Source organism: Bufo gargarizans, chromosome 4 (genome assembly GCF_014858855.1).
Source record: "Bufo gargarizans isolate SCDJY-AF-19 chromosome 4, ASM1485885v1, whole genome shotgun sequence".
NCBI lineage: Eukaryota > Metazoa > Chordata > Amphibia > Anura > Bufonidae > Bufo > Bufo gargarizans.
The window spans coordinates 54468276-54495159 of NC_058083.1; the positions used below are offsets into that span (position 1 = coordinate 54468276).

The window sequence follows — 26884 nt, forward strand, 5'->3', positions numbered from 1 at the left end:
ATTGATTCATCCTCATGAATTACTAATGTGAAACGGATCCTGGACGGGATGTGCTGGCGCTCGGTGAAGCTGGACCAGGACAGCGTGTTAACCTCCATTCATAAATCTCCAGCCACAGAGGACAGCCTCGCCTCATGTACAGCGCCCCCTACAGAGCACCGCCGATATATACAGCGCCCCCTACAGAGCACCACCGATATATATACAGCGCCCCCTACAGAGCACCACCGATATGTACAGCGCCCCCTACAGAGCACCACCGATATGTACAGCGCCCCCTACAGAGCACCACTGATATGTACAGCGCCCCCTACCGCGCACCACCGATATGTACAGCGCCCCCCTACAGAGCACCACTGATATATACAGCGCCCCCTACAGAGCACCACCGATATGTACAGCGCCCCCTACAGAGCACCACTGATATATACAGCGCCCCCTACCGCGCACCACCGATATGTACAGCGCCCCCCTACAGAGCACCACTGATATATACAGCGCCCCCTACAGAGCACCACCGATATGTACAGCGCCCCCCTACAGAGCACCACTGATATATACAGCGCCCCTACAGAGCACCACCGATATGTACAGCGCCCCCTACAGAGCACCACCGATATGTACAGCGCCCCCTACAGAGCACCACCGATGTGTACAGCGCCCCCTACAGAGCACCACCGATATGTACAGCGCCCCCTACAGAGCACCACCGATATGTACAGCGCCCCCTACCGCGCACCACCGATATATACAGCGCCCCCTACAGAGCACCACTGATATACACAGCGCCCCCTACAGAGCACCACTGATATATACAGCGCCCCCTACAGAGCACCACTGATATATACAGCGCCCCCTACCGCGCACCACCGATATGTACAGCGCCCCCCTACAGAGCACCACTGATATCTACAGCGCCCCCTACAGAGCACCACCGATATGTACAGCGCCCCCTACAGAGCACCACCGATATGTACAGCGCCCCCTACAGAGCACCACCGATATGTACAGCGCCCCCTACAGAGCACCACCAATATATACAGCGCCCCCTACCGCGCACCACTGATATGTACAGCGCCCCCTACCGCGCACCACTGATATGTACAGCGCCCCCTACCGAGCACCACTGATATGTACAGCGCCCCCTACCGCGCACCACTGATATGTACAGCGCCCCCTACAGAACACCACTGATATGTACAGCGCCCCCTACAGAGCACCACTGATATATACAGCGCCCCCTACCGCGCACCACTGATATGTACAGCGCTCCCTACAGAGCACCACTGATATATATATACAGCGCCCCCTACAGAGCACCACTGATATGTACAGCGCCCCATACCGCGCACCACTGATATGTACAGCGCCCCCTACAGAGCACCACTGATATGTACAGCGCCCCCTACAGAGCACCACCGATATGTACAGCGCCCCCTACAGAGCACCACCGATATGTACAGCGCCCCCTACAGAGCACCACCGATATGTACAGCACCCCCTACCGCGCACCACCGATATGTACAGCGCCCCCTACAGAGCACCACTGATATGTACAGCGCCCCCTACAGAGCACCACTGATATACACAGCGCCCCCTACAGAGCACCACTGATATACACAGCGCCCCCTACAGAGCACCACTGATATGTACAGCGCCCCCTACAGAGCACCACTGATATATACAGTTCTGATAGTTTGCTACAGTGTATCAGTGCAGATAACATTTATCGCTTTGGAGCCCTGACTGTTCCTGTCGCAGAGGACACACAATGGATATCACGGTGGTATAGAGTCCTCCTCTCCACTGCTGAGGTTTCGTCACTATGATCTCCTCTGGACCTGGGCCCACTGGGATCCAATGTCCCTGAGCTGGCGGTCCTGGTGCCCGCCGCGTCGCTTACCCTGGGGGATCCCTCATGTTCCGGGAAGGCTGAGGGGAGACATTTGCTGAGGATGTGATCTCAGCAAAATCCAATATTTACTCCGGAAGGAAGACAAATGATAGCCGGGATTATTACAGGCCGGACCCCCAGGGAGGAGCAGCATAAGTGCTGGAGCAGGTAAAGCCTGGGGGAGGGGGGGGGGGCCGGGGTCACAGGAAAGACCTACAATCCAAAGAGGAGATACGTTGTGTCCGTGCATCCAGGAGGAGACGCATTGTATCGGGGGGTGTCCAGGAGGAGACTCATTGTATCGGGGGGTGTCCAGGAAGAGACACATTGTATCGGGGGGTGTCCAGGAGGAGACTCATTGTATCGGGGGGCGTCCAGGAGGAGATACATTGTATCGGGGGTGTCCAGGAGGAGACGCATTGTATCGGGGGGCGTCCAGGAGGAGGAGACGCATTGTATCGGGGGGCGTCCAGGAGGAGGAGACGCATTGTATCGGGGGGCGTCCAGGAGGAGGAGACGCATTGTATCGGGGGCGTCCAGGAGGAGGAGACGCATTGTATCGGGGGGCGTCCAGGAGGAGGAGACGCATTGTATCGGGGGGCGTCCAGGAGGAGGAGACGCATTGTATCGGGGGGCGTCCAGGAGGAGGAGACGCATTGTATCGGGGGGCGTCCAGGAGGAGGAGACGCATTGTATCGGGGGGCGTCCAGGAGGAGGAGACGCATTGTATCGGGGGGCGTCCAGGAGGAGGAGACGCATTGTATCGGGGGGCGTCCAGGAGGAGGAGACGCATTGTATCGGGGGGCGTCCAGGAGGAGGAGACGCATTGTATCGGGGGGCGTCCAGGAGGAGGAGACGCATTGTATCGGGGGGCGTCCAGGAGGAGGAGACGCATTGTATCGGGGGGCGTCCAGGAGGAGGAGACGCATTGTATCGGGGGGCGTCCAGGAGGAGGAGACGCATTGTATCGGGGGGCGTCCAGGAGGAGGAGACGCATTGTATCGGGGGGCGTCCAGGAGGAGGAGACGCATTGTATCGGGGGGCGTCCAGGAGGAGGAGACGCATTGTATCGGGGGGCGTCCAGGAGGAGGAGACGCATTGTATCGGGGGGCGTCCAGGAGGAGGAGACGCATTGTATCGGGGGGCGTCCAGGAGGAGGAGACGCATTGTATCGGGGGGCGTCCAGGAGGAGGAGACGCATTGTATCGGGGGGCGTCCAGGAGGAGGAGACGCATTGTATCGGGGGGCGTCCAGGAGGAGGAGACGCATTGTATCGGGGGGCGTCCAGGAGGAGGAGACGCATTGTATCGGGGGGCGTCCAGGAGGAGGAGACGCATTGTATCGGGGGGCGTCCAGGAGGAGGAGACGCATTGTATCGGGGGGCGTCCAGGAGGAGGAGACGCATTGTATCGGGGGGGGGGGGTCCAGGAGGACATTCTATGGCTGCGGTTCCATTTACACCAGGTGTTGTCAGTATCCGGGGGTCCCAGCCATCAGACCCCCGGGATCATAAAGTAATAGCATTTCAGTACGCCATCACTTTAAGGCTAACCTCCGGCACAACTCCCAAGATGCACACTTGCGTAGCTGTTCTCAGAACTCCATAAAAATGAATGGAGCATGCTGGGAGTGGTAGTGTCACCACAGCCGGAGTTCCGGAGGTTGGCCAACCCTTGAGTCTCTTACAGGCCCCACATGCAGTAGATGGCGCCCCGTCGGCTCCTAGCTCGGGGTTTGCTGGGGCCCCGTCCCTCCTGGATGATATCATTTCCAGGAGAACGGAAGTTACCCCCCGTCCCTCCCCCTTCCCATCAGAGTTTGGGGAAAAAAGGAGCTGCCATTGTCTGACCCATAAATTAGAGCGTGAGGGGGGATTCCTGTGACTCATTCCAATGGAGAAGGACCACTCATGCACGTCTCCATTGTAGGCCCGGACCAGCCCATTCTCCGGGGAGGGGGGTCCTCAGCTGCTTGACCTTCACCTCTCCATGTCTGATAGACAATAAGGCTTCAATAATGATTCAGAAAATCCTAATCTGCAGCCCATAAACCTCTCGCCTGACGGAGCCACCGATTCTATGGCTGGCGTCCCTCGTCACGTTCCACCGCTCCGGTTGGACTTACAGGCAGCTGCCTATAGGTGGCAGCAGAGAGGATCTCATTTGCCTGTAAGACTCCCTGCCCCAGCCGGATCTCCAGTAAACCCACTGACTATTGGTACGAGCCAAGGTGAACCTCCTTGGCCTCCACCACTACTGGTGTCTTCTGTGGCCCCACCCAATCCATATAAACATCGCCCTCTGCTGGCCGGACACTGAAATGATGGCGACGCCAGCCTGGCCTGGATTCAGCTGGCACCGGATGTCGCCATCTCTGCGTCCTCGATACAATTAGCACAAAGCGCCACATGCTCAGAAATCGCAGCAATTAATCACCGCTCCTGACTGACTGGCTGCGTATTAATTACATTTCACCAGATATCGAGCTCCGGCCTCCACCGTCAGGAAACCGCCATCTGACGCCGAGCGAAAATGAATCTGTGGGTGGAATGAAGTCTATGTAAATGGTGGCATTACCACTCCATCAGCACAGGGGGTCTGACGGGCCCCATTCCTGTGCACAGGGGCCCTGCACGCCCTATGCCGTAACAATGGAGCTGTGTCTCCTGCATTAGAGGTTCTTTTCTGCTTCACAGCTGAAGGTTTGTTGCCGTTGCATCCGGTAAGCGAAAGAGACTGGACGCGATAACTGCACTGATACATTGTAACAGCTGCCGGCTACAGGAAATTGTCTGGATACATTGTAACAAACCAAAATTAAAAATGTTCCCATCGCTGACAGCAAGCAGAGATCTTGAAAATGGTGCAAGTTGCCGAATGTCCAGCGAATAACCTTCATCTACGATATCGGCCCCCGTTATGTTATCTGCTAACACTTTATAGAGGGTGGCAATCGGGGCAGCTGCCCGGGGGCCCTCGTCTCCAGGGCGCACCCCACGATAGGGACCCGAATTCAGTCTGAGACCACCAGTGAATGGAGAATTAACCCTTTCACTTCAGCAGACCACCGGTGAGTTGTTGGGGGAGGGGGTACCGTCTTCTATAAATCCGGCTCCGGGGCCCCATCTGTTCAGAGCTGAGATCTGGGGCTTAACTCGTCTAAGTCATCAATAGTGAATGAAGAGCTGATAAATAAGTGATGGCGAGGGCAACGTGCGGCAAACGTGTGGAGGAGGGGCCCCTGCTGGAGACCACCGATATGAGGGCTACAGTGTAGACATTCTGTTCTGTTATCTGTCTCTGGGAAAGCTGGGTGATGGCCAGTAAGGCTCTTGTGTCCCCCCACAAACCGTGCTGTCATCCAGGCAGATGTACCTTCAGGAGCCTGAGAAAGCTGGGTGGTGACCGCTCTGGGGGCCGTAGTGGTCATCACCCAGCTTTCCTAGGAACTGATACTTGACATAGGAGGAGCTCAAGGATTCCTATTTACTAGAGCGACGCTGATCAGTCCCTCATCACGCGGCCGGTGTCGGAGGACTGACGTCTGGGGTCCACCCTTCCCCCATCGCATGGACTCTCAGTAAATGCTGTGCCCCCTGGAAGCTGCGGGAGGGGAAATCAATGGTTAAACAGGGGCTGATCAATACGGGAGAGCGGCCGGACCCACCGCCCAGGGTGGTCATGGCGGCACAAGATCGTCCTCCCGGATTGACCCCAGAGCCCCGGAAGATCCCCGTTACATCACAGAGCCGAATAGAAGGACTGTGACAAACCCTCAGCTGTGACTGTCTATACTGATACATTGTAACAGACCCACAGCTGTGATTGTCTAGACTGATACATTGTCACAGACCTTCAGCTGGGATTGTGTAGACTGATACATTGTAACAGACCCTCAGCTGGGATTGTGTAGACTGATACATTGTCACAGACCCTCAGCTGGGATTGTGTAGACTGATACATTGTCGCAGACCCTCGGCTGGGATTGTGTAGACTGATACATTGTCACAGACCCACAGCTGGGATTGTGTAGACTGATACATTGTCACAGACCCACAGCTGTGATTGTGTAGACTGATACATTGTAACAGACCCACAGCTGGGATTGTGTAGACTGATACATTGTCACAGACCCTCAGCTGTGATTGTCTAGACTGATGCATTGTAACAGACCCACAGCTGGGATTGTGTAGACTGATACATTGTCACAGACCCACAGCTGGGATTGTGTAGACTGATACATTGTCACAGACCCACAGCTGGGATTGTGTAGACTGATACATTGTCACAGACCCTCAGCTGGGATTGTCTAGACTGATACATTGTCACAGACCCTCGGCTGGGATTGTCTAGACTGATACATTGTCACAGACCCTCGGCTGGGATTGTCTAGACTGATACATTGTCACAGACCCTCAGCTGGGATTGAGTAGACTGATACATTGTCACAGACCCTCAGCTGGGATTGTGTAGACTGATACATTGTAACAGACCCTCAGCTGGGATTGTGTAAGCTGATACATTGAAACAGACCCTCAGCTGGGATTGTGTAGGCTGATACATTGTCACAGACCCACAGCTGGGATTGTGTAGACTGATACATTGTCACAGACCCTCAGCTGGGATTGTGTAGACTGATACATTGTAACAGACCCTCAGCTGGGATTGTGTAAGCTGATACATTGAAACAGACCCTCAGCTGGGATTGTGTAGGCTGATACATTGTCACAGACCCACAGCTGGGATTGTGTAGACTGATACATTGTCACAGACCCACAGCTGGGATTGTGTAGACTGATACATTGTCACAGACCCACAGCTGTGATTGTGTAGACTGATACATTGTCACAGACCCACAGCTGTGATTGTGTAGACTGATACATTGTCACAGACCCTCAGCTGGGATTGTGTAGGCTGATACATTGTCACAGACCCACAGCTGGGATTGTGTAGGCTGATACATTGTCACAGACCTTAGATGCAGTTGTCTAGGGTGATATGATAAAAACATCTTCTATTATTATTTTGACTGATACATTGTAACAAACCTTCAGCTTTAATTGTCTTGACCAGGAATGCCCAACCTGTGGCCTTCCAGCTGTTGCAAAACTACAACTCCTAGTATGCCTGGACAGCCTATAGCTAATAGGGCGTGCTGGGAGTTGTAGTTTTGCAATAGCTGGAGGGCCGCAGGTTGAGCATCCCTGCTCTAGACTGATACATTGTAACAGACTTTCATCTATGACTGTCTAGACTGAAACACTGTAACAAACCTTCAGCTGTGATTGTCTAGATCGAGACATGGTAACAAACCTCCAGCTGTGAGTATTAGGCCTGCACAAGATTTAAACCTCTTTAGGTAATGAACAATGTCCTTATTCAGTTACAGAAAGCAGAGATCTTGAAAATGCTGAAGGTCTGAAACACATGGCGCCCCTTTAGAATGGACTGGTGAGACCCCCGGCTCATTGTCATGGTAATGCCGTGCTTCATGCGCCAAGACGAGGGGGATGGGGGTCTCCAGATAAACCTCATCTTGTGTTATCGCCCGTCTTCTGTGTCACAAAGGAAAACGCTTCACTGCTAAATCAACACCAGTTCTAAGGAGAGACCCCGACATCTACAGGACCAGAAGACACCGGGGGGCTCCTCTCTGACCCTCACACTAATGACTCTGTCTGTACAAATATCCACTGAGGGTTACATAATAGAAAGTGATGACTGTAACCCAGGAACGACACCCCAGCTGTGCACACAGGACCCTACCCAATACACAGAGAATCTCATAGCAATACATAGCAACCAGTGACCGACTGATGGGACAGCGAGACTATATATACAGCAGATACAGGGACTGCATGGGAAAGACATCACACAGAACCTGCCGGACAGTCATCCCTCAGGATACAGTGATCTGTTCTGACCCACAGACTCAACATACAATATGTACAAGAATATAACTACTATAATACTGCTCCTATATACAAGAATATAACTACTATAATACTGCCCCTATGTATAAGAATATAACTACTATAATACTGCTCCTATGTACAAGAATATAACTACTATAATACTGCCTCCTATGTACAAGAATATAACTACTATAATACTGCTCCTATGTACAAGAATATAACTACTATAATACTGCTCCTATATACAAGAATATAACTACTATAATACTGCTCCTATGTACAAGAATATAACTACTATAATACTGCTCCTATGTACAAGAATATAACTGCTATAATACTGCCCCCTATGTACAAGAATATGACTACTATAATACTGCTCCTCTGTACAAGAATATAACTACTATGATACTGCCTCCTATGTACAAGACTATAACTGCTATAATACTGCTCCTATGTACAAGAATATAACTACTATAATACTGCTCCTATGTACAAGAATATAACTACTATAATACTGCTCCTATGTACAAGAATATAACTACTATAATACTGCTCCTATGTACAAGAATATAACTACTATAATACTGCTCCTATGTACAAGAATATAACTACTATAATACTGCTCCTATGTACAAGAATATAACTACTATAATACTGCTCCTATGTACAAGAATATAACTACTATAATGCTGCCTCCTATGTACAAGAATATAACTACTATAATGCTGCCTCCTATGTACAAGAATATAACTACTATAATACTGCTCCTATGTACAAGAATATAACTACTATAATACTGCTCCTGTGTACAGGAATATAACTACTATATTACTGCTCCTATGTACAAGAATATAACTACTATAATACTGCTCCTATGTACAAGAATATAACTACTATAATACTGCTCCTATGTACAAGAATATAACTACTATAATACTGCTCCTATGTACAAGAATATAACTACTATAATACTGCCTCCTATGTACAAGACTATAACTACTATAATACTGCTCCCATGTACAAGAATATAACTACTATAATACTGCTCCTATGTACAAGAATATAACTACTATAATACTGCTCCTATGTACAAGAATATAACTACTATAATACTGCTAATATGTACAAGAATATAACTACTATAATACTGCCTCCTATGTACAAGAATATAACTACTATAATACTGCTAATATGTACAAGAATATAACTACTATAATACTGCTCCTATGTACAAGAATATAACTACTATAATACTGCTAATATGTACAAGAATATAACTCCTATAATACTGCTCCTATGTACAAGAATATAACTACTATAATACTGCTTCTATGTACAAGAGTATAACTACTATAATACTGCTCCTATGTACAAGAATATAACTACTATAATACTGCTCCTATGTACAAGAATATAACTACTATAATACTGCTCCTATGTATAGGTATCATCTACTACATTATCTATACTACTTATCATAATGTAATCCTGAAGAGTTCAGATTCCACTCTGCTTTGTCTTTATCTGGCGGTATTATGTGTCTGTAGCTCCCTGCAGTGTCTGGCGGTGCGCACACATTTCCTGCCTGTCGTCTCTTAGCTGGGTGATGATGGTAATGGTATATTTGACTAATAGTTGGGGGAGGGGTGTTCTCCAGTAATGGTGGACGTGTATGTGGCGGCTGTATGTGACTGCAGGGTCTATACCGGATATCCACCTGCAGGTCCAGCCTTCTGTATACCGCCGTGTCGGTGAGGCACTGTACATACCTCACAGGTAGTGTGTACGGTAAAGGACTTTTCTCTCTTGGATGTGACGGCCGTGGCGTTAACTACAGGACGCCTACAGTTATATGTATGGATGTTCACTTACCGTTTCCAAATTCTGCTTGCAGTCAGTGAATGGACACATTCAGTCATAGTTTTTAAACCCATCCTTACCTCAACTTGCTCACACAGCTGAGGGTTTGTTACAATGTATATCCAGCGGTTGTTGTAGTTTATCATCACGCTGTGCTTGGTGTAATGGAAATCAGATCTCCGTGCACTGACTTCTTGGTGAGCTTGTACACAGCATCTGATCAAAACAAGCAGCGCTGCAGTGTAAAGCATGGGAAAGGTACAGAGCAGCAAGTAGATGTCAGACTACCTCAGGCTCCAACAAACAGTGCAGCTAAGCTGGAGCTACTGATCATTGCTCTGCCCTAATAGAGCAGAGCTTCAGTGTAAATCATGTGGATGGACAATGCAGGTAAGCTGGAGAAGCTGATTATAGCTCTGCCCTAATAGAGCAGAGCTTCAGTGTAAAGCATGTGGATAGACAGTGCAGTCATGATTAGATTCTGATCATAGCTCTTCTCTAATAGAGCAGAGCTTCAGTGTAAAGCATGTGGATAGACAGTCCAGGTCAGCTGATGATACTGATCACAGCAATGGACTAATAGAGCACAGATTCAGTGTAAAGCATGTGGATAGACAATGCAGGTAAACTGGAGATACTGATCATATCTTTGCCCTAATAGAGCAGAGCTTCAGTGTAAAGCCTGTGGATAGAGAGTGCAGGTCGGCTGGAGATAATGATCATAGCTCTGGCCTAATAGACCACAGCTTCAGTGTAAAGCATGTGGATAGACAATGCAGGTAGGATGGAGAAACTGATCATAGTTCCTCCCTAATAGAGCAGAGCTTCAGTGTAAAGCATGTGGATAGACAGTGCAGGTAAGTTGGAGAAGCTGATCATAGCTCTGCCCTAATAGAGCACAGCTTCAGTGTAAAGTATGTGGATAGACATGGCAGCAGCCATCCTCCTGCCTTTTAGGTGTGTCTGAGCAGAGCGGTGTGATGTCATGAGGGAGGGGGGTCATATTTTAGGCAGCGTGACCTCCCTTTACAGTGGCGGCCTGTGGTAGGCACCTAGGTCATATGGAGGTGACCCCCCTTTGAGGACCTCCAGGCTTCATCAGTGGAACGGACCTGCGCAGTAGGACCGCTGTGGCGGTGTATATGGCAGTGGAGGGGGGAGGGGAAGATTAATGTGTCTGATGATTCGCCTTCCTGATCCATAATAGAGTAGAGGCCAGGAGACTCCATTACCGCGGCCTCCAGGGTCCCCCAGGACCTGCCCCCCGGCTGATCGGAAACAGATTGACGGATCGTCTCCTGCAGGCGCTGCCGCCATGGGGGGCTGTTCCTGGCAATCTCCTCTTCGGTTTTATGGTTATAATTGTCCCCCCAGGACCAGGAAGTGACCACTTAGTGTTATTGAGAGCGGGGGGCGTCGGGAGAGCGCTCGTCAAGCTTCATGTCAGGTGGTCAGTCACTGGGGGGGGTTATAACTATCGTCAGGACCCCCAACCTACACCAACTGAATCACAAATGGGAAACGTGACCCCCTTCATCACACCCCAAAATGAGTGCAGACCACGACCCCTATATACCGAGGACAGTGCTCAATATAGACCCCAGACCAGACCCCGTCTATACAGATCCCAAGCATGACCTCCCATCTATACGGACCCCAGACCATACCCCCCATCTATACAGACCCCAGACCATACCCCGTCTACACAGATCCCAAGCATGACCTCCCATCTATACAGACCCCAGACCAGACCCCGTCTACACAGATCCCAAGCATGACCTCCCATCTATACAGACCCCAGACCATACCCCCCATCTATACAGACCCCAGACCAGACCCCTATATACCGAGGACAGTGCTCAATATAGACCCCATCTATACAGATCGGAAGCATGAACTCCCATCTATACGGACCCCATACCAGACCCCATATATACGGACCCCAGACCAGATCCCAAGCATGACCTCCCATCTATACGGACCCCAGACCAGACCCCATCTATACAGATCCCAAGCATGACCTCCCATCTATACGGACCCCAGACCAGACCCCATCTATACAGATCCCAAGCATGACCTCCCATCTATACGGACCCCAGACCAGACCCCATCTATACAAACCCCAGACCAGACCCCATCTATACAGACCCCAGACCAGACCCCATCCATACAGATTCCAAGCATGACCTCCCATCTATACGGACGCCAGACCAGACCCCATCTATACAAACCCCAGACCAGACCCCATCTATACAGACCCCAGACCAGACCCCATCTATACAGATCCCAAGCATGACCTCCCATCTATACGGACGCCAGACCAGACCCCATCTATACAAACCCCAGACCAGACCCCATCTATACAGACCCCAGACCAGACCCCATCTATACAGATTCCAAGCATGACCTCCCATCTATACGGACCCCAGACCAGACCCCATCTATACAGACCCCAGACCAGACCCCATCTATACAGATCCCAAGCATGACCTCCCATCTATACGGACCCCAGACCAGACCCCATCTATACGGACCCCAGACCGGACCCCATCTATACGGACCCCAAGCATGACCTCCCATCTATACGGACCCCAAGCATGACCTCCCATCTATACGGACCCCAGACCAGACCCCATCTATACGGACCCCAGACCAGACCCCATCTATACGGACCCCAGACCAGACCCCATCTATACGGACCCCAGACCAGACCCCATCTATACAGATCCCAAGCATAACCTCCCATGTATATGGACCCCAGACCAGACCCCATACCCCCCATCTATACAGACCCCATGCATGACCTCCCATCTATACAGACCCCAGACCAGACCCCATCTATACAGATCCCAAGAATGACCCCCCATCTATACGGACCCCAGACCATACCCCCCATCTATACAGACCCCAGACCAGACCCCATCTATACAGATCCCAAGCATGACCTCCCATCTATACGGACCCCAGACCGGACCCCATCTATACGGACCCCAGACTGGACCCCATCTATACGGACCCCAGACTGGACCCCATCTATACGGACCCCAGACTGGACCCCATCTATACGGACCCCAGACTGGACCCCATCTATACGGACCCCAAGCATGACCTCCCATCTATACGGACCCCAAGCATGACCTCCCATCTATACGGACCCCAAGCATGACCTCCCATCTATACGGACCCCAAGCATGACCTCCCATCTATACGGACCCCAAGCATGACCTCCCATCTATACGGACCCCAAGCATGACCTCCCATCTATACGGACCCCAGACCAGACCCCATCTATACGGACCCCAGACCAGACCCCATCTATACGGACCCCAGACCAGACCCCATCTATACAGATCCCAAGCATAACCTCCCATCTATATGGACCCCAGACCAGACCCCATACCATACCCCCCATCTATACAGACCCCATGCATGACCTCCCATCTTTACAGACCCCAGACCAGACCCCATCTATACAGATCCCAAGAATGACCCCCCATCTATACGGACCCCAGACCATACCCCCCATCTATACAGATCCCAGACCATACCCCCCATCTATACAGACCCCATCTATACAGATCCCAAGCATAACCTCCCATCTATATGGACCCCAGACCATAACCTCCCATCTATACGGACCCCAGACCATACACCCCATCTATACGGACCCCAGACCATACCCCCCATCTATACAGACCCCAGACCAGACCCCATCTCTACAGATCCCAAGCATAACCTCCCATCTATACGGAATCCAGACCATACCCCCCATCTATACAGACCCCATCTATACAGATCCCAAGCATGACCTCCCATCTATACAGACCCCAGACCAGACCCCATCTATACAGATCCCAAGCATGACCTCCCATCTATACGGATCCCAGACCATACCCCCCATCTATACGGACCCCAGACCATACCCCCCATCTATACGGACCCCAGACCATACCCCCCATCTATATGGACCCCAGACCAGACCCCATCTATACAGATCCCAAGAATGACCCCCCATCTATACGGACCCCAGACCATACCCCCCATCTATACAGACCCCAGACCAGACCCCATCTATACAGATCCCAGACCATACCCCCCATCTATACAGATCCCAAGCATAACCTCCCATCTATATGGACCCCAGACCATACCCCCCATCTATATGGACCCCAGACCATACCCCCCATCTATACAGACCCCAGACCATACCCCCCATCTATACAGACCCCAGACCATACCCCCCATCTATACGGACCCCAGACCATACCCCCATCTATACGGACCCCAGACCATACCCCCATCTATACGGACCCCAGACCAGACCCCATCTATACGGACCCCAGACCATACCCCCCATCTATACAGATCCCAAGCATAACCTCCCATCTATACGGACCCCAGACCATACCCCCCCATCTATACAGACCCCAGACCAGACCCCATCTATACAGATCCCAAGCATGACCTCCCATCTATACGGACCCCAGACCATACCCCCCCATCTATACAGACCCCAGACCAGACCCCATCTATACAGATCCCAAGCATGACCTCCCATCTATACGGACCCCAGACCAGACCCCATCTATACAGATCGGAAGCATGACCTCCCATCTATACGGACCCCAGACCAGACCCCCATCTATATAGACCCCAGACCAGACCCCATATATAGAGATCGGAAGCATGACCCCCCCATCTATACGTACCCCATACCATACCCCCCATCTATACGGACCCCAGACCATACCCCCCATCTATACGGACCCCAGACCATACCCCCCCCATCTATACGGACCCCAGACCATACCCCCCCCATCTATACGGACCCCAGACCATACCCCCCCATCTATACGGACCCCAGACCATACCCCCCCATCTATACGGACCCCAGACCATACCCCCCATCTATACGGACCCCAGACCATACCCCCCATCTATACGGACCCCAGACCATACCCCCCCATCTATACGGACCCCAGACCATACCCCCCCCCCATCTATACGGACCCCAGACTATACCTCATCTATAGACCCCAAACATGACCTCCTACCTATACAGACCCCAGACCAGATTCCATCTATATGGACCTAAGACCACACCTCCATCTATAAAGACCCCAGACCACCCAATCTATATGGACCCCAAACCAGACTCCTGATCTATACAAATCTACAGACCCCAGACCAGACTCCGTCAATAAAAAAACGAGAACCCATCTATACAGAGCCCAAACCTGACCCCCCATCTATACAGACCTATCTATATGAACCCGATGAGACCCCCTCTATACAGACCCCAGACCATACCCCCATCTATACAGACCCCAGACCAGACGCCATCGATAAAACAAAAACAAACGAGACCCCCATCTGTACAGAGCCCAAACCTGACCTCCCATCTATATGGACCGATGAGACCCTATCTGTACAGACCTCCATCTATAATTTTATATAGAGCCCAGGCAAGACCACCCCATCTATACAGACTGGGGTAAATATGGACCCCAGACCGCGCACAGTCAGACCACCCGACGTGTCACCAGTTGTGGCCAGAATATTTTGTAGTGCAGCGCCCCCTGCAGCATATGTGTCCTGATGCAGGGGCGTCTGCAGCGCTCCCTTCAGGGCGATGTATCTTCCCTGGGGGTGAGAGGAGCAGCACTGTGCTCGGTGCCCACCTATTTACCCTGCAGCACACCACTCTGAGCTTCCTGCTGCATGAATAGAATGCCAGAAGTGCAGTGAAGACTGACACGCGGACAGAACAATGGAAGAACGGGAATACAGTGGATGATCTCATTTGTGATGGCCGATCCTGATCTCGATATAGTTGTCGCCTGACCCTGTGTGGGTACGGATCGGGATCCAGGGGCGCTGGGTCCTAGTGCTATGGTGACCTGGAGATCGCTCCGGCTCATCACTATGGATGTAGACACCATATTGTAACATACAGCTGTGTGGCTTACTGAAACAGTGTGTCAGTCTTGACCTCTAGCATTCCATTCGTGAAGCAGGAGGCGCAGGATGAGCAGCGCTTTGGATTGGTGAGAGAACACGGCATGGTTGGAATATTTGGGGAGGAATGAATGCGTCTTTGTGGAGGGTATAATAAGGGGATTTGCTCAATACCTGCTCTAAGTGCATCTTAGCGACGGCAGAATAATACCCACAATGGGGCCCCTTGTCCGGCGGCTGAATGGCGGAGGCGCCTGTGATTTGCAGCCTCGGCCGCTAGGAAGATGGATGCACGCTGCCCCTCATGTCAGGCCTGCATCCCCCCCCCCCCCCCCCCCCGGCCCCTGAGACAATCGCATCCCTCACCCCAAAATTCAGCCCCTTGTAACCAGACTGGTGCTGAAGGACAGCGACAACCTGCCGCCCTGACAAAGGACTTGTGCGCCCTCCAGTGGTCACCTAGGGGAAGTGCAGGTTTTAGCTAAAAGTTCTGCAATTTCTGTTTCCCATTCTCACCATTTTCAGGATCTCTTCTTGCTGCCAGTGAATGAAAAGATTCATCACCATTGCTTACATTCATTCAGCTGCTCACACATGTGGTGTTGTTACAGTGCATCAGTCTGGACACTTGCAGTATGTCTTCTCTGCACTGTACATTGTAAGGAACCCGCAGCTGAGAGAGCAGGAAGAGTCCAGGACAGGTTTCCTTGATCTAAGTGTGAATAATGTTTCCATTCATTGACTGCAAGCAGAGGTCATTAAAAGAATGAGGTTTTGATGCAGTAAGACAGTGGTGAAGCTTTATTACAGAGGACAAGGAGTGGTGGGGGGGTCCGCAGTATGGTGGGGTCCATGGTAATTATTGCGGCCTCTAATGATGGGGGTCACATGACTGGTCACTGTCCTCTTCTCTGCATTTATTCTCCAGGAAAGTTTAAGCTTCTGGACCAGGACCGGGATGTGCGGGAGCCTGTGCAGTACTTCAGCAGCGTCGAGGAGGTGGCGAGCGTCTTTCCTGACCGCATCTTTGTGATGGAAGCGATCACATTCAGCGTCAAGGTCAGAGGCGGAGTCTGTTATGGGGGAGGGGAGGAAGGGGTCTGGGACAAGTAGACAGACATGGAGGAAGTCCTATTATAATGGGACCTATTGGGAGATGGACGTAATCTCCTGAGCTCCCTCTAGTGGTGGCTGTATATATCTGTATGCAGTAATCTCCTGAGCTCCCCCTAGTGGTGGCTGTATATATCTGTATGCAGTAATCTCCTGAGCTCCCTCTAGTGGTGGCTGTATATATCTGTATGCAGTAATCTCCTGAGCTCCCTCTAGTGGTGGCTGTATATATCTGTATGTAGTAATCTCCTGAGCTCTCTCTAGTGGTGACTGTATATATCTGTATGCAGTAATCTCCTGATCTCCCTCTAGTGGTGGCTGTATATATCTGTATGCAGTAATCTCCTGAGCTCCCTCTAGTGGAGGCTGTATATATCTGTATGTAGTAATCTCCTGAGCTCCCTCTAGTGGTGGCTGTATGTATCTGTATGCAGTAATCTCCTGAGCTCCCTCTAGTGGTGGCTGTATATATCTGTTTGCAGTAATCTCCTGAGCTCCCTCTAGTGGAGGCTGTATATATCTGTATGTAGTAATCTCCTGAGCTCCCTCTAGTGGTGGCTGTATGTATCTGTATGCAGTAATCTCCTGAGCTCCATCTAGTGGTGGCTGTATATATCTGTTTGCAGTAATCTCCTGAGCTCCCTATAGTGGTGGCTGTATGTATCTGTATGCAGTAATCTCCTGAGCTCCCTCTAGTGGTGGCTGTATATATCTGTATGCAGTAATCTCCTGAGCTCCCTCTAGTGGTGGCTGTATGTATCTGTATGCAGTAATCTCCTGAGCTCCCTCTAGTGGTGGCTGTATTTATCTGTATGTAGTAATCTCCTGAGCTCCCTCTAGTGGTGGCTGTATATATCTGTATGCAGTAATCTCCTGAGCTACCTCTAGTGGCGGCTGTGTATATTTGAATGCAGTAATGTCCTGAGCTCCCTCTAGTGGTGGCTGTATATATCTGTATGCAGTAATCTCCTGAGCTCCCTCTAGTGGTGACTGTATATATCTGTATGCAGTAATCTCCTGAGCTCCCTCTAGTGGTGACTGTATATATCCGTATATAGTAATCTCCTGAGCTCCCTCTAGTGGTGGCTGTATATATCTGTATGCAGTAATCTCCTGATCTCCCTCTAGTGGTGGCTGTATATATCTGTATGCAGTAATCTACTGAGCTGCCTCTAGTGGTGGATGTATATATCTGTATGTAGTAATCTCCTGAGCTCCCTCTAGTGGTGGCTGTATATATCTGTATGTAGTAATCTCCTGAGCTCCCTCTAGTGGTGGCTGTATATATCTGTATGCAGTAATCTACTGAGCTGCCTCTAGTGGTGGATGTATATATCTGTATGTAGTAATCTCCTGAGCTCCCTCTAGTGGTGGCTGTATATATCTGTATGTAGTAATCTCCTGAGCTCCCTCTAGTGGTGGCTGTATATATCTGTATGTAGTAATCTCCTGAGCTCCCTCTAGTGGTGGCTGTATATATCTGTATGTAGTAATCTCCTGAGCTCCCTCTAGTGGTGACTGTATATATCTGTATGTAGTAATCTCCTGAGCTCCCTCTAGTGGTGGCTGTATATATCTGTATGTAGTAATCTCCTGGGCTCCCTCTAGTGGTGAGTGCAAGTAACCATATTCATCTTGCGTAACTCTCTGCTGGTGATTTGGAGCTCTGTGTCAGACAAACCGAGATTGTACCACTATAAAGACATATTACAAAATTATTCAGAATTAGAGAATTAATTCACCTATTATTCTCATAAATTTGCCAAAAGTGAATCTCAGACTTGGAGAAATATTTCACCATTGCTCACTAAGAGCTGTGGAATGGATTCACTCATTTCTGCACCAGGGGCGACGGTATCAATAGTGTCTGGAGTTGCCCTATAAACTTGCCGGCACGTAGTGATGGGTGATCTGATATTTTACATCTCTTCTTCATTCTAGGTGGTCTCGGGGGAGTTCAGTGAGGACAGCGAGGTTTACAATTTCACCCTTCATACAGGGGATGAATTAACCCTTATGGGTCAGGCAGAGATCCTGTGCGCCAAGACGGTCAAGGAGAAGTCTCGCTTTAACACTATCCTGAGGAAGCTGGGCAAAACGGGCACCCTGGGCAAACAGGTGAAGGGTAAAATGCCCTGTCTCATCTGCATGAACCACCGCACCAATGAGAGCTTGAGCCTACCCTTCCAGTGCAAGGGCAGCTTCAGTACCCGCAGCCCCCTGGAGCTACAGATGCAGGAGGGAGAACACACCATCCGAAGTATCATTGAGAAGGTGCGGCTGCCGGTCAATGTCGTGGTCCCGACTCGTCCTCCTCGCAACCCGTATGACCTTCACATTATCCGTGAAGGTCACCGCTACAAGCTAGTCAGTATCATTTCCAAGACTGTGGTTCTGTGTTGTCTACTCCGTAAGCAGGAGGTGAACCCCTTCCATTTCCTGCTGCTGACGGACATGCCTCGATTCTCCCTTCCTGAGGGTCTTCTCTGTGGAGATCCTCATTTTGACAAGCTGGTGAGAGACTGTGCCACTTATTGCCAAGAGCAAAGGTTTAACCCGGATGAGTATTCCAAGGCCGTCCGGGAGACCAAGACAGACTTTGCGGAGGAGTGCGCTAGTCCGCGCAAAATCCGTGTCTGCTTGCAAGGCTTCTCAGCTGGCTCCATCAACTACACCCGAGAGGAGCTCAGTCAAGGTCTACAGCGTCTGTCCTTGTGTGTTTACAGTGGGACCATTCCGGGGGACACAAGCCCTCAGGATTGCCGTGAGCTTCCAAACCAAGTATTGGGGTCTTCTTCAGATAACTCGGACTTAGACAGAGAGTACATGACCCCAGATTGGGTGGAACACGATTTTAGGACTCAGGAATCACTAGAGATCCCGTACGAGGAGCTTTGGACGAACCAGAATTTTGAGAACTATTCAGAGCCAAGCAGCAAACCTGTCGGCTTAGAGAGTGGCAACAAGACTCAACAAGACCTCATCTGTTTTGCCATGTCTCCTTCTCCCTTAGAGGGGAAGTCGTGTTCACCTCCTCCTCCAGCCTTAACTGTTCAAGAAGCAAAAATGGACATACCGCCACCAGTGCCACCCAAATCGGACGCGGTAAGTTCAATCCTCCTTGATCTATGACTAGAGTTGAGCGGACACCTGGATGTTCGGGTTCAATGGATTCGGCCGAACTTCACGGATTCACGGATTCGGGACCCGAACTTGACCCCGAACCCTATTGAAGTCAATGGGGACCCGAACTTTTGAGCACTAAAATGGCTCTAAAAAATGGCATCAAAATGTGGTTAAGAACATGGCAAGTGCTCTGCAAACAAATGTGGATAGGGAAATGACTTAAAATAACATAAAATACGAGGTCCATACGAGTGTATTACTGTAGTACAGCGGCGGCATGAAGCGCACGGCCTCATGGCAACCAATGACGTTGTGCGTTCCTGCTCTCAGCAGGAATCCAGGCCGTGTTACCACAGACCGCTCATAGCCGTGAAACACTGCCGTGTGCATTCGCCTTAAGGCAGTGCCGATGTCATAAAGAGGAAAAATTTCTTGAGGTCACTCAATGGTGAATTTTATACAATTACTTAACGGTCACAAATTTTTTTAATTTGTCAACCAACAATGTAACTGCAGAATTGACTGGTTGTATTTCACTGTGACAAATTCAGCAAAGGCCCCAAATATAGGGTCTTGCACAAAATGCGTGTTTTTTTAATACCAGAATGTAACAGCAGTATCTAACGCCTGTATTGGACTGTCAGAAATGCAGCAAAGGACCCAAAATGTATTATCTTGCAAAAAATTTGTGTTTTTTTTTTTAAAACCCTGAATATAACTGCAGTATTTAAACCTTGTATTTGACTGTCACAAATGCACATATGATGTGCTGGTGCACTGAACTTGCATACAATGGCCGCCGCTGCTGCCCACCTAACAGACAGTTCTTAGTCTCGGTCACTGGGCTCAAGGCAGGGTTAAAAAATGATGCACTGCACCCACAAAACTAAATCTATGTAGATCGCTGAGTTAACAAGCACTTCAGATTAAAGATTCTGTCCTATTCTCTCCCTCATAGCAGCAGCGTCCTCTCCCTACACTAGTAACAGCAGAGTGACGTGCAGCGCTACGTGACTCTAGCTTATATAGAGCCTGGGTCACATGATGCACTGGCCAATCACAGCCATGCCATTAGTAGGCATGGCTTCTAAGGTCAGACAGTTAAACGCTTGTTGATTGGCTGCTCTGAAGCCTTTCAAAAAGCGCCATTAACTCGCCAAACAACGAACTTGAACCCAAACTTTTACAGAAAAGTTCAGGTTCGGGGTCCAAAAATCCTAAAGTTCGGTACAAACCCGAACTTTACAGTTTGGGTTCGCTCAACCCTATCTATGACCTTTTAGATGGTTACTATTATATTTTTCCTAATGTAGCAAATAATTAAAGGGGTGGTCCAATTTTTAAAAACTCAGAGTTTTCTAGGTTAGTTGAGAGCGGTTTTCTGTTCAGGATCCTCATCTCTTGGTGGAGAGCATTTACAAAGAGTATCTCTTGCTCTGGAGGACCTACCCTATGTTACACAGACCACCATTGATGTGAATGGACAATGTGTAATACTTCATTTCTCCTCTGAAAGTGCTGTAGGGAAACTTAACACTTACTGCCAGATTCCCCCACAGATTACAGGTGATCACCAGGAGTTCCAGCACAGAGACAATTTTTTGATCAGGGACCTTTCTAATAAGTAGGACCCTGGGTGTTCCAGTTCAACCTTTTCCTTAAGGCATCAAGGATGAGGGAAAGCTATGAAAGATGCCAATGGAGCAGATTGTAATGACCCCCTGTCCCCGAGCAAGATTTATGGCGCGTTTCAGACACATGGCTTACGAGGTGTGATGACCGTCCAGAGGATGATGGTTGTAAGATTTCCTTATTCTCTGCAGGTGAGGGAGGAATGTCGTCTCCTCAATGCTCCTCCTGTTCCCCCCCGCGGTGGCAGGTTCTTCACTGCATCTTCCAGCCCACCAGTCCCACCTCGTGTGCAGAAATCCCAGCTCCCGCAAACGCACTCCCCGAGCCCAGGCCTGTCCTACTACTCTTCGGGGCTCCATGACATGTAAGTAATGGTTGTAATAAAAAGGTTTCCATTCACTAACAAAAAGCAGAGCTGGAATTGAAATCTCTGACGTCTTCTTGTCTTACAGATCAGGGAATCGCAGTGCGAGCGGCTCTCCCTCCCCAGACTCCTATTCGTTATATTGCTATCCTTGTACGTGGGGCGACTGCAAATCTGGAGATGCCTCAAATCGTCAGATGTCCAGCAGCATGGCCTCGACGGCCCAGCCCACCCAGACGTCTTGGTCGGATTCTTGGGCCTATGCGGACACAGGGCCAAGTGTGGCTAGCGGTCGCTCGACTCCTCTTCTAAGCACAGACACCACTATTAAGACTTATTATAGCTGTCCCCGGCTGAAGCCTCCTCATACCCCAAAACGCTTTGCCCCCTTTGGAGCCTTGAATCCATTTGCCAACCCGGCCTTTGCTTCCAGCCCCTCATCTTCCGGGGAATGGTTAGAACCTTTCGAGCGTCCAAAATTTTCATCTTCTTCAGTTTCTGATGTCCTTGATCCCTTTGATGTTAGTAATAGTCAGAGCACCTCTCCAGATTCCTCCTCCATTGGATCTGAGCTACATTTGATGCCGGAATCAGTCTTCAAAAGCAGTGGAGGAACATGTCCGGCCCCTCCACCCAGGCCGGCCAAAGGGTTTGAGACTGAGAATATTGTAATCAGGAGCACAACCCCATTATCACCCACCATCGTGAGGGGGGCAGAAGGTGGCATCACTAGGGTTTACCTCACTCAAGGAGTCATTGAGGTGCCACCAATGTCATCCAGAAGTACCATGGACACATCTTCTCCTCACACACCAGGGGTGCTCAGGGGACTAGCGGGAGATCCTACTACATGGCACCCGCCTCCTGATCTATCAGCTCTGTCCGTAGAGGAGGTCTCCAGGTGCCTCAGGTTCATCGGCCTTTCGGAAGACGTTGTGACCTTCTTTGTAAGGGAGCGTATAGACGGGAGCATCTTCGTACAACTGACTGAGGAGATCCTTTCCGATGACTTCAAGCTGACCAAGCTACAAGTGAAGAAGATTATGCAATTCATAAAAGGTTGGAGGCCAAAGATCTAATGATCAAAGCCACCAAACCTCATTGTCTTTAGACTCTAAAGGTCAAGTAAGATGAGTCTGAACCATAGACTTCAGGTTATTTTTATCAGTCCTCCTTATTTTTGAAGACTCCTTTTTGTTTTCAAGTCTGAATAGATCCTTTCGACAGGTCACATAGCACAATTTGCACAAAAATATAACACAAAGGTCACCAGAGCCACTGGAAAGTTTAATATGGAAGCTGTGTATTAAATATTAAAATTGCCACAGAGTTTTGAGATGACTTGGTTACATGTCTTTTGAAGGTGCTGGTTCTTCTTGTGGAGATCCAGTTGGTGTCTTGCAGGCAATGCTTTCTGGGGAAATTATGCAAATTAGCTCTTCTGCAGAAGACATAACACTGTCTCTAGTGCCACCTATAGGTGGTAGGTCAACCAATTAGTCATGGAAGGTGGCTAGAGATAGCAGCCAAACCATTTGTAGACATGTTTCTGAGACCTTTCTCCTGGTTTTCTCCACTTTGCATATTATGGATCTATGTCTCACCATTTTCAGGTTGATTTCACATGGACTGATCCACCATCCTGAGCTGGGCCCTCATAATGCCTTATTAGATGGATATAGTTTTTAGTTTCTTTACTTGGGCCACATTACAGACAGGGGTGAAATCACATGCAGAAATTTTAACGGTTCCATTTATCTGGACGGGGCTTGCAGAAAATTTCCCAGATTTTGTGGAATCCGAGACTTAAAAATAAGTTTCATTTACCTTAATGCGGCTTACAGAAATCCATGTGCTCGCTGCCCCCTTCAAATTAATGGAACTGATGTTCAGTCATAAAATCTGCCGTGTGTGAAGACGCCCTAGTCTTGAAGGCATTAGCCTCACTAACTGGGACAATGTCCTCAAAAATAAATGCAGCCACAAAATAGGATATTTTTAAAAGCATCCTAAACTGTAATTGTGAGAGATACATCCCTTTTATGGGTAAGGAACAATAAAAACCAATGTGGTTAAATAGAAATGTAAAGGAAGCAATAAATGACAAAAAGAAATTTAAATCACTAAAACAGGAGGTTAGCAAGGAAGAATTGGAAAATTATAATGAAAAATCTAGAATATGTAAAAGACAAATAAAAGCAGCCAAACTAGAGACAGAGAGAATAATTGCTAAAGAGTCTTAAAAGATTAAAATGGACAAATCGCCAGGACCAGATGGCATACACCCCTATATCCTAAGAGAATTAAGTAAAGTCATAGCCAGACCCTTATTTTTGATATTTAAGGACTCTATACTGACAGGGAATGTTCCACAGGATTGGTGCATAACAAACGTGGTGCCAATATTTTTTAAAAAAAGGGTCCAAAAACAGAGCGCAGATACTATAGGCCGGTAAGTTTAACATCTGTCGTGGGTAAACTATTTGAAGGAAGGTTTTCTAAGAGATGCTATCTTGGAGTACCTCAATGAAAATAAGCAAATAACATCATATCAGCATGGCTTCATGAGGGATCGGTCATGTCAAACTAATTTAATCAGTTTCTATGAGGAGGCAAGTTCTAGACTTGACAGCGACGAATCAATAGAGGTTGTGTATATCTTGGCTTCTCCAAAACATTTGACATTGTACCGCATACAAGTTTTGTATATAAAGTGAGAATGCTTGGACTGGGAGAAAATGTCTGTATGTGGGTAAGTAACTGGCTGAGTGATAGAAAAGAGAGGGGGGTTATTAACGGTACACACTCAGATTAGGTCACTGTCACTAGTGGAGTACCTCAGGGGTCAGTATTGGGCACTATTCTCCAATATATTAATGATCTATTAACACTGTAGAAAACGGTATACTGTATATATGTTCTACAGAGGTAATAAAAAAATAAATAAAAAAAATTATATATATATATATATACACACACACACATACTACAGAGGACAGTATACTGCTGCAGATGGATCTGGATAGATTGGAGGCTTGGGCAGATGAGGTTTAACACTGACAAATATAAGGTTATGCACATAGGAAGGAATACTGCAAGTCACCCGTACATACTAAATGGTAAAATTAGGAATTAGTCTTACCAGTAATCCTGTTTCCGGGCTACCGCTTGAAGGACTTTGCGTCCATAAGACAGGTCGAAAGACCTAGACAAATCTAGTCTATAATGTTTAATAAACATGTGCACATTGTACCAGGTCGCAGCCCTACATATCTCATCCAATGAAGCACCAGCTTTCTCGGCAAAGGAAGATGAGACAGCCCTGGTGGAGTGAGCGCTGAGGTTTTCAGGAGGATCTAGACCCTGCAAACTGGACAAGAAGATTATCGATTTTCATGAACTCTTTATGACCTCCAAATATTTTAGAACAATGTGTCGGACATCTAGGGTATGGAAATCTCTTTGAGTTCTTGGTTGAGTAATCACAGGGTACCACCTGCATTAAAACATAGCCTTTATTCTATAGTACGTATAAAATAACTAACTAACTGATTTCTTGGTTGGTTACAAAATTATGGTAGAATGATCTACTGACTTCTGTGAAAGTCTGAAACAACCTTGGGCAGGAACCCCGGTTCCAGCCTTAGAACAATCCTATCATCGGAAATTCTAATGTAGGGTTCTCCGATAGAGAAAGCTTGGATCTCACCTAACCTCCTGGCTGAAGTAATTGCAATTAGGAAAACTGTCTTGGAAGATAGTAGCTTAAGAGGACAATCTTCTAATGGTTCAAAGTCCATTAAGGACCGTGTTTAAGTCCCAGGTAGGGGTGCCAGATTTTAAGGAAGGTCTTAATCTGGAAGTTTCCCTGATAAACCGTTTAATCCACCTATGGCTTGCAAAATTAGTATCGAAGAAACTACTCAGAGCGGAAACCTGGACCTTTAAGGTGGAAGGCCCAATTCCAGACCTGTAGCAGGAAATCTAAAATTTCTAGATACTAGGTTTTCCAAAATTTGGGTTTGTCCAGGAACAACATTTTTTCCATCCATCTTCAAATATATTGCGGAGGTCACTTTTTTCCTGCAACATCTCAGTGTAAATATAACACTGTCTGAAAGTCCCTAGCGTTTTAATACGGAGATCTCAGGATCCAAGCTGTGAGCTTGAGTATCTCTGGATGTGGATGCAGAATTGGACCCTGATGTAAGAGGTCGTTCCTGTGGGGCAGCACCCAAGGATCCGCAATAGTTAGCTTCTGGAGGAGGGAGAACCAACCCCTTTTCGGCCAGTAGGAGGTGATTAGAATGAGTCACTCTTCCCTGGAGGATCTTCTTAATTACCTTCGGAATCAGGGGAAGAGGAGGGAATGCATAAGCTAACTCCCAGTCCCAAGTTAGGGAAAGAGCGTCTATTTTCCAAGGATTGTCCCTTGGGTTCAGAGAACAAAATATTTTTAGTTTTGTATGTCTTCTTGAGGTAAACAGGTCTATTGTTGGAGAGCCCCACCTGTCTGTCATCATGTTGAATACTTCTCGATTCAATGGCCACTCTGTCTGATCTATTCTCTGCCGGCTGAGATAATCTGCTACTTGATTTAAGGAGCTCTCGCGATGAATTGCCGAGATTGACTTCACCTCTCTCTTGGCCCAGGCAAATATCTTCTTTGATCTCGTTCCTCCCTGGTGTAGGAGGTATGCAACTGTAGTCATGTTGTCCAATAGTATCTTCACGTCAAGATTTCGAAGAGACCTCAAGGCGGATTTCAGTGTCTCCCAGACGGCTCTCAACTCGTGCAAATTTGAAGACTGGTTGGTTACTACTTTGTCCCAAGTACCTTGGTAATAGCAGTCTCCGATTTTTTGCTCCCTCACCTGTTCTGCTTGTATCTGTCAGGATCATTATAGAGGGAGATTTGTTCCAAACTACTCCTTTGGATAGATTTTATGCAACTGTCCACCAGGAGAGAGATGTTTTTACAAAACCCGGTATCAGTAATTTTCGGTCTAGCGATCTTAGCCGT

General features: G+C 48.7%; 1 protein-coding gene across 1 annotated transcript in view; it reads left to right on the forward strand.

Annotated features, from left to right (window-relative positions):
• Window positions 1–22940, forward strand: part of GAREM2 (GRB2 associated regulator of MAPK1 subtype 2) — a 39779-nt gene extending 16839 nt beyond the window's left edge. Inside the window, exons 3-6 of the mRNA XM_044292220.1 lie at window positions 16555–16685; window positions 18681–19844; window positions 21689–21861; window positions 21950–22940. Coding sequence (XP_044148155.1) covers window positions 16555–16685; window positions 18681–19844; window positions 21689–21861; window positions 21950–22940 — 2459 coding nt within the window. The remainder of the gene's footprint in view (window positions 1–16554; window positions 16686–18680; window positions 19845–21688; window positions 21862–21949) is intronic.
• The last annotated feature ends 3944 nt before the right edge of the window (window positions 22941–26884 follow it).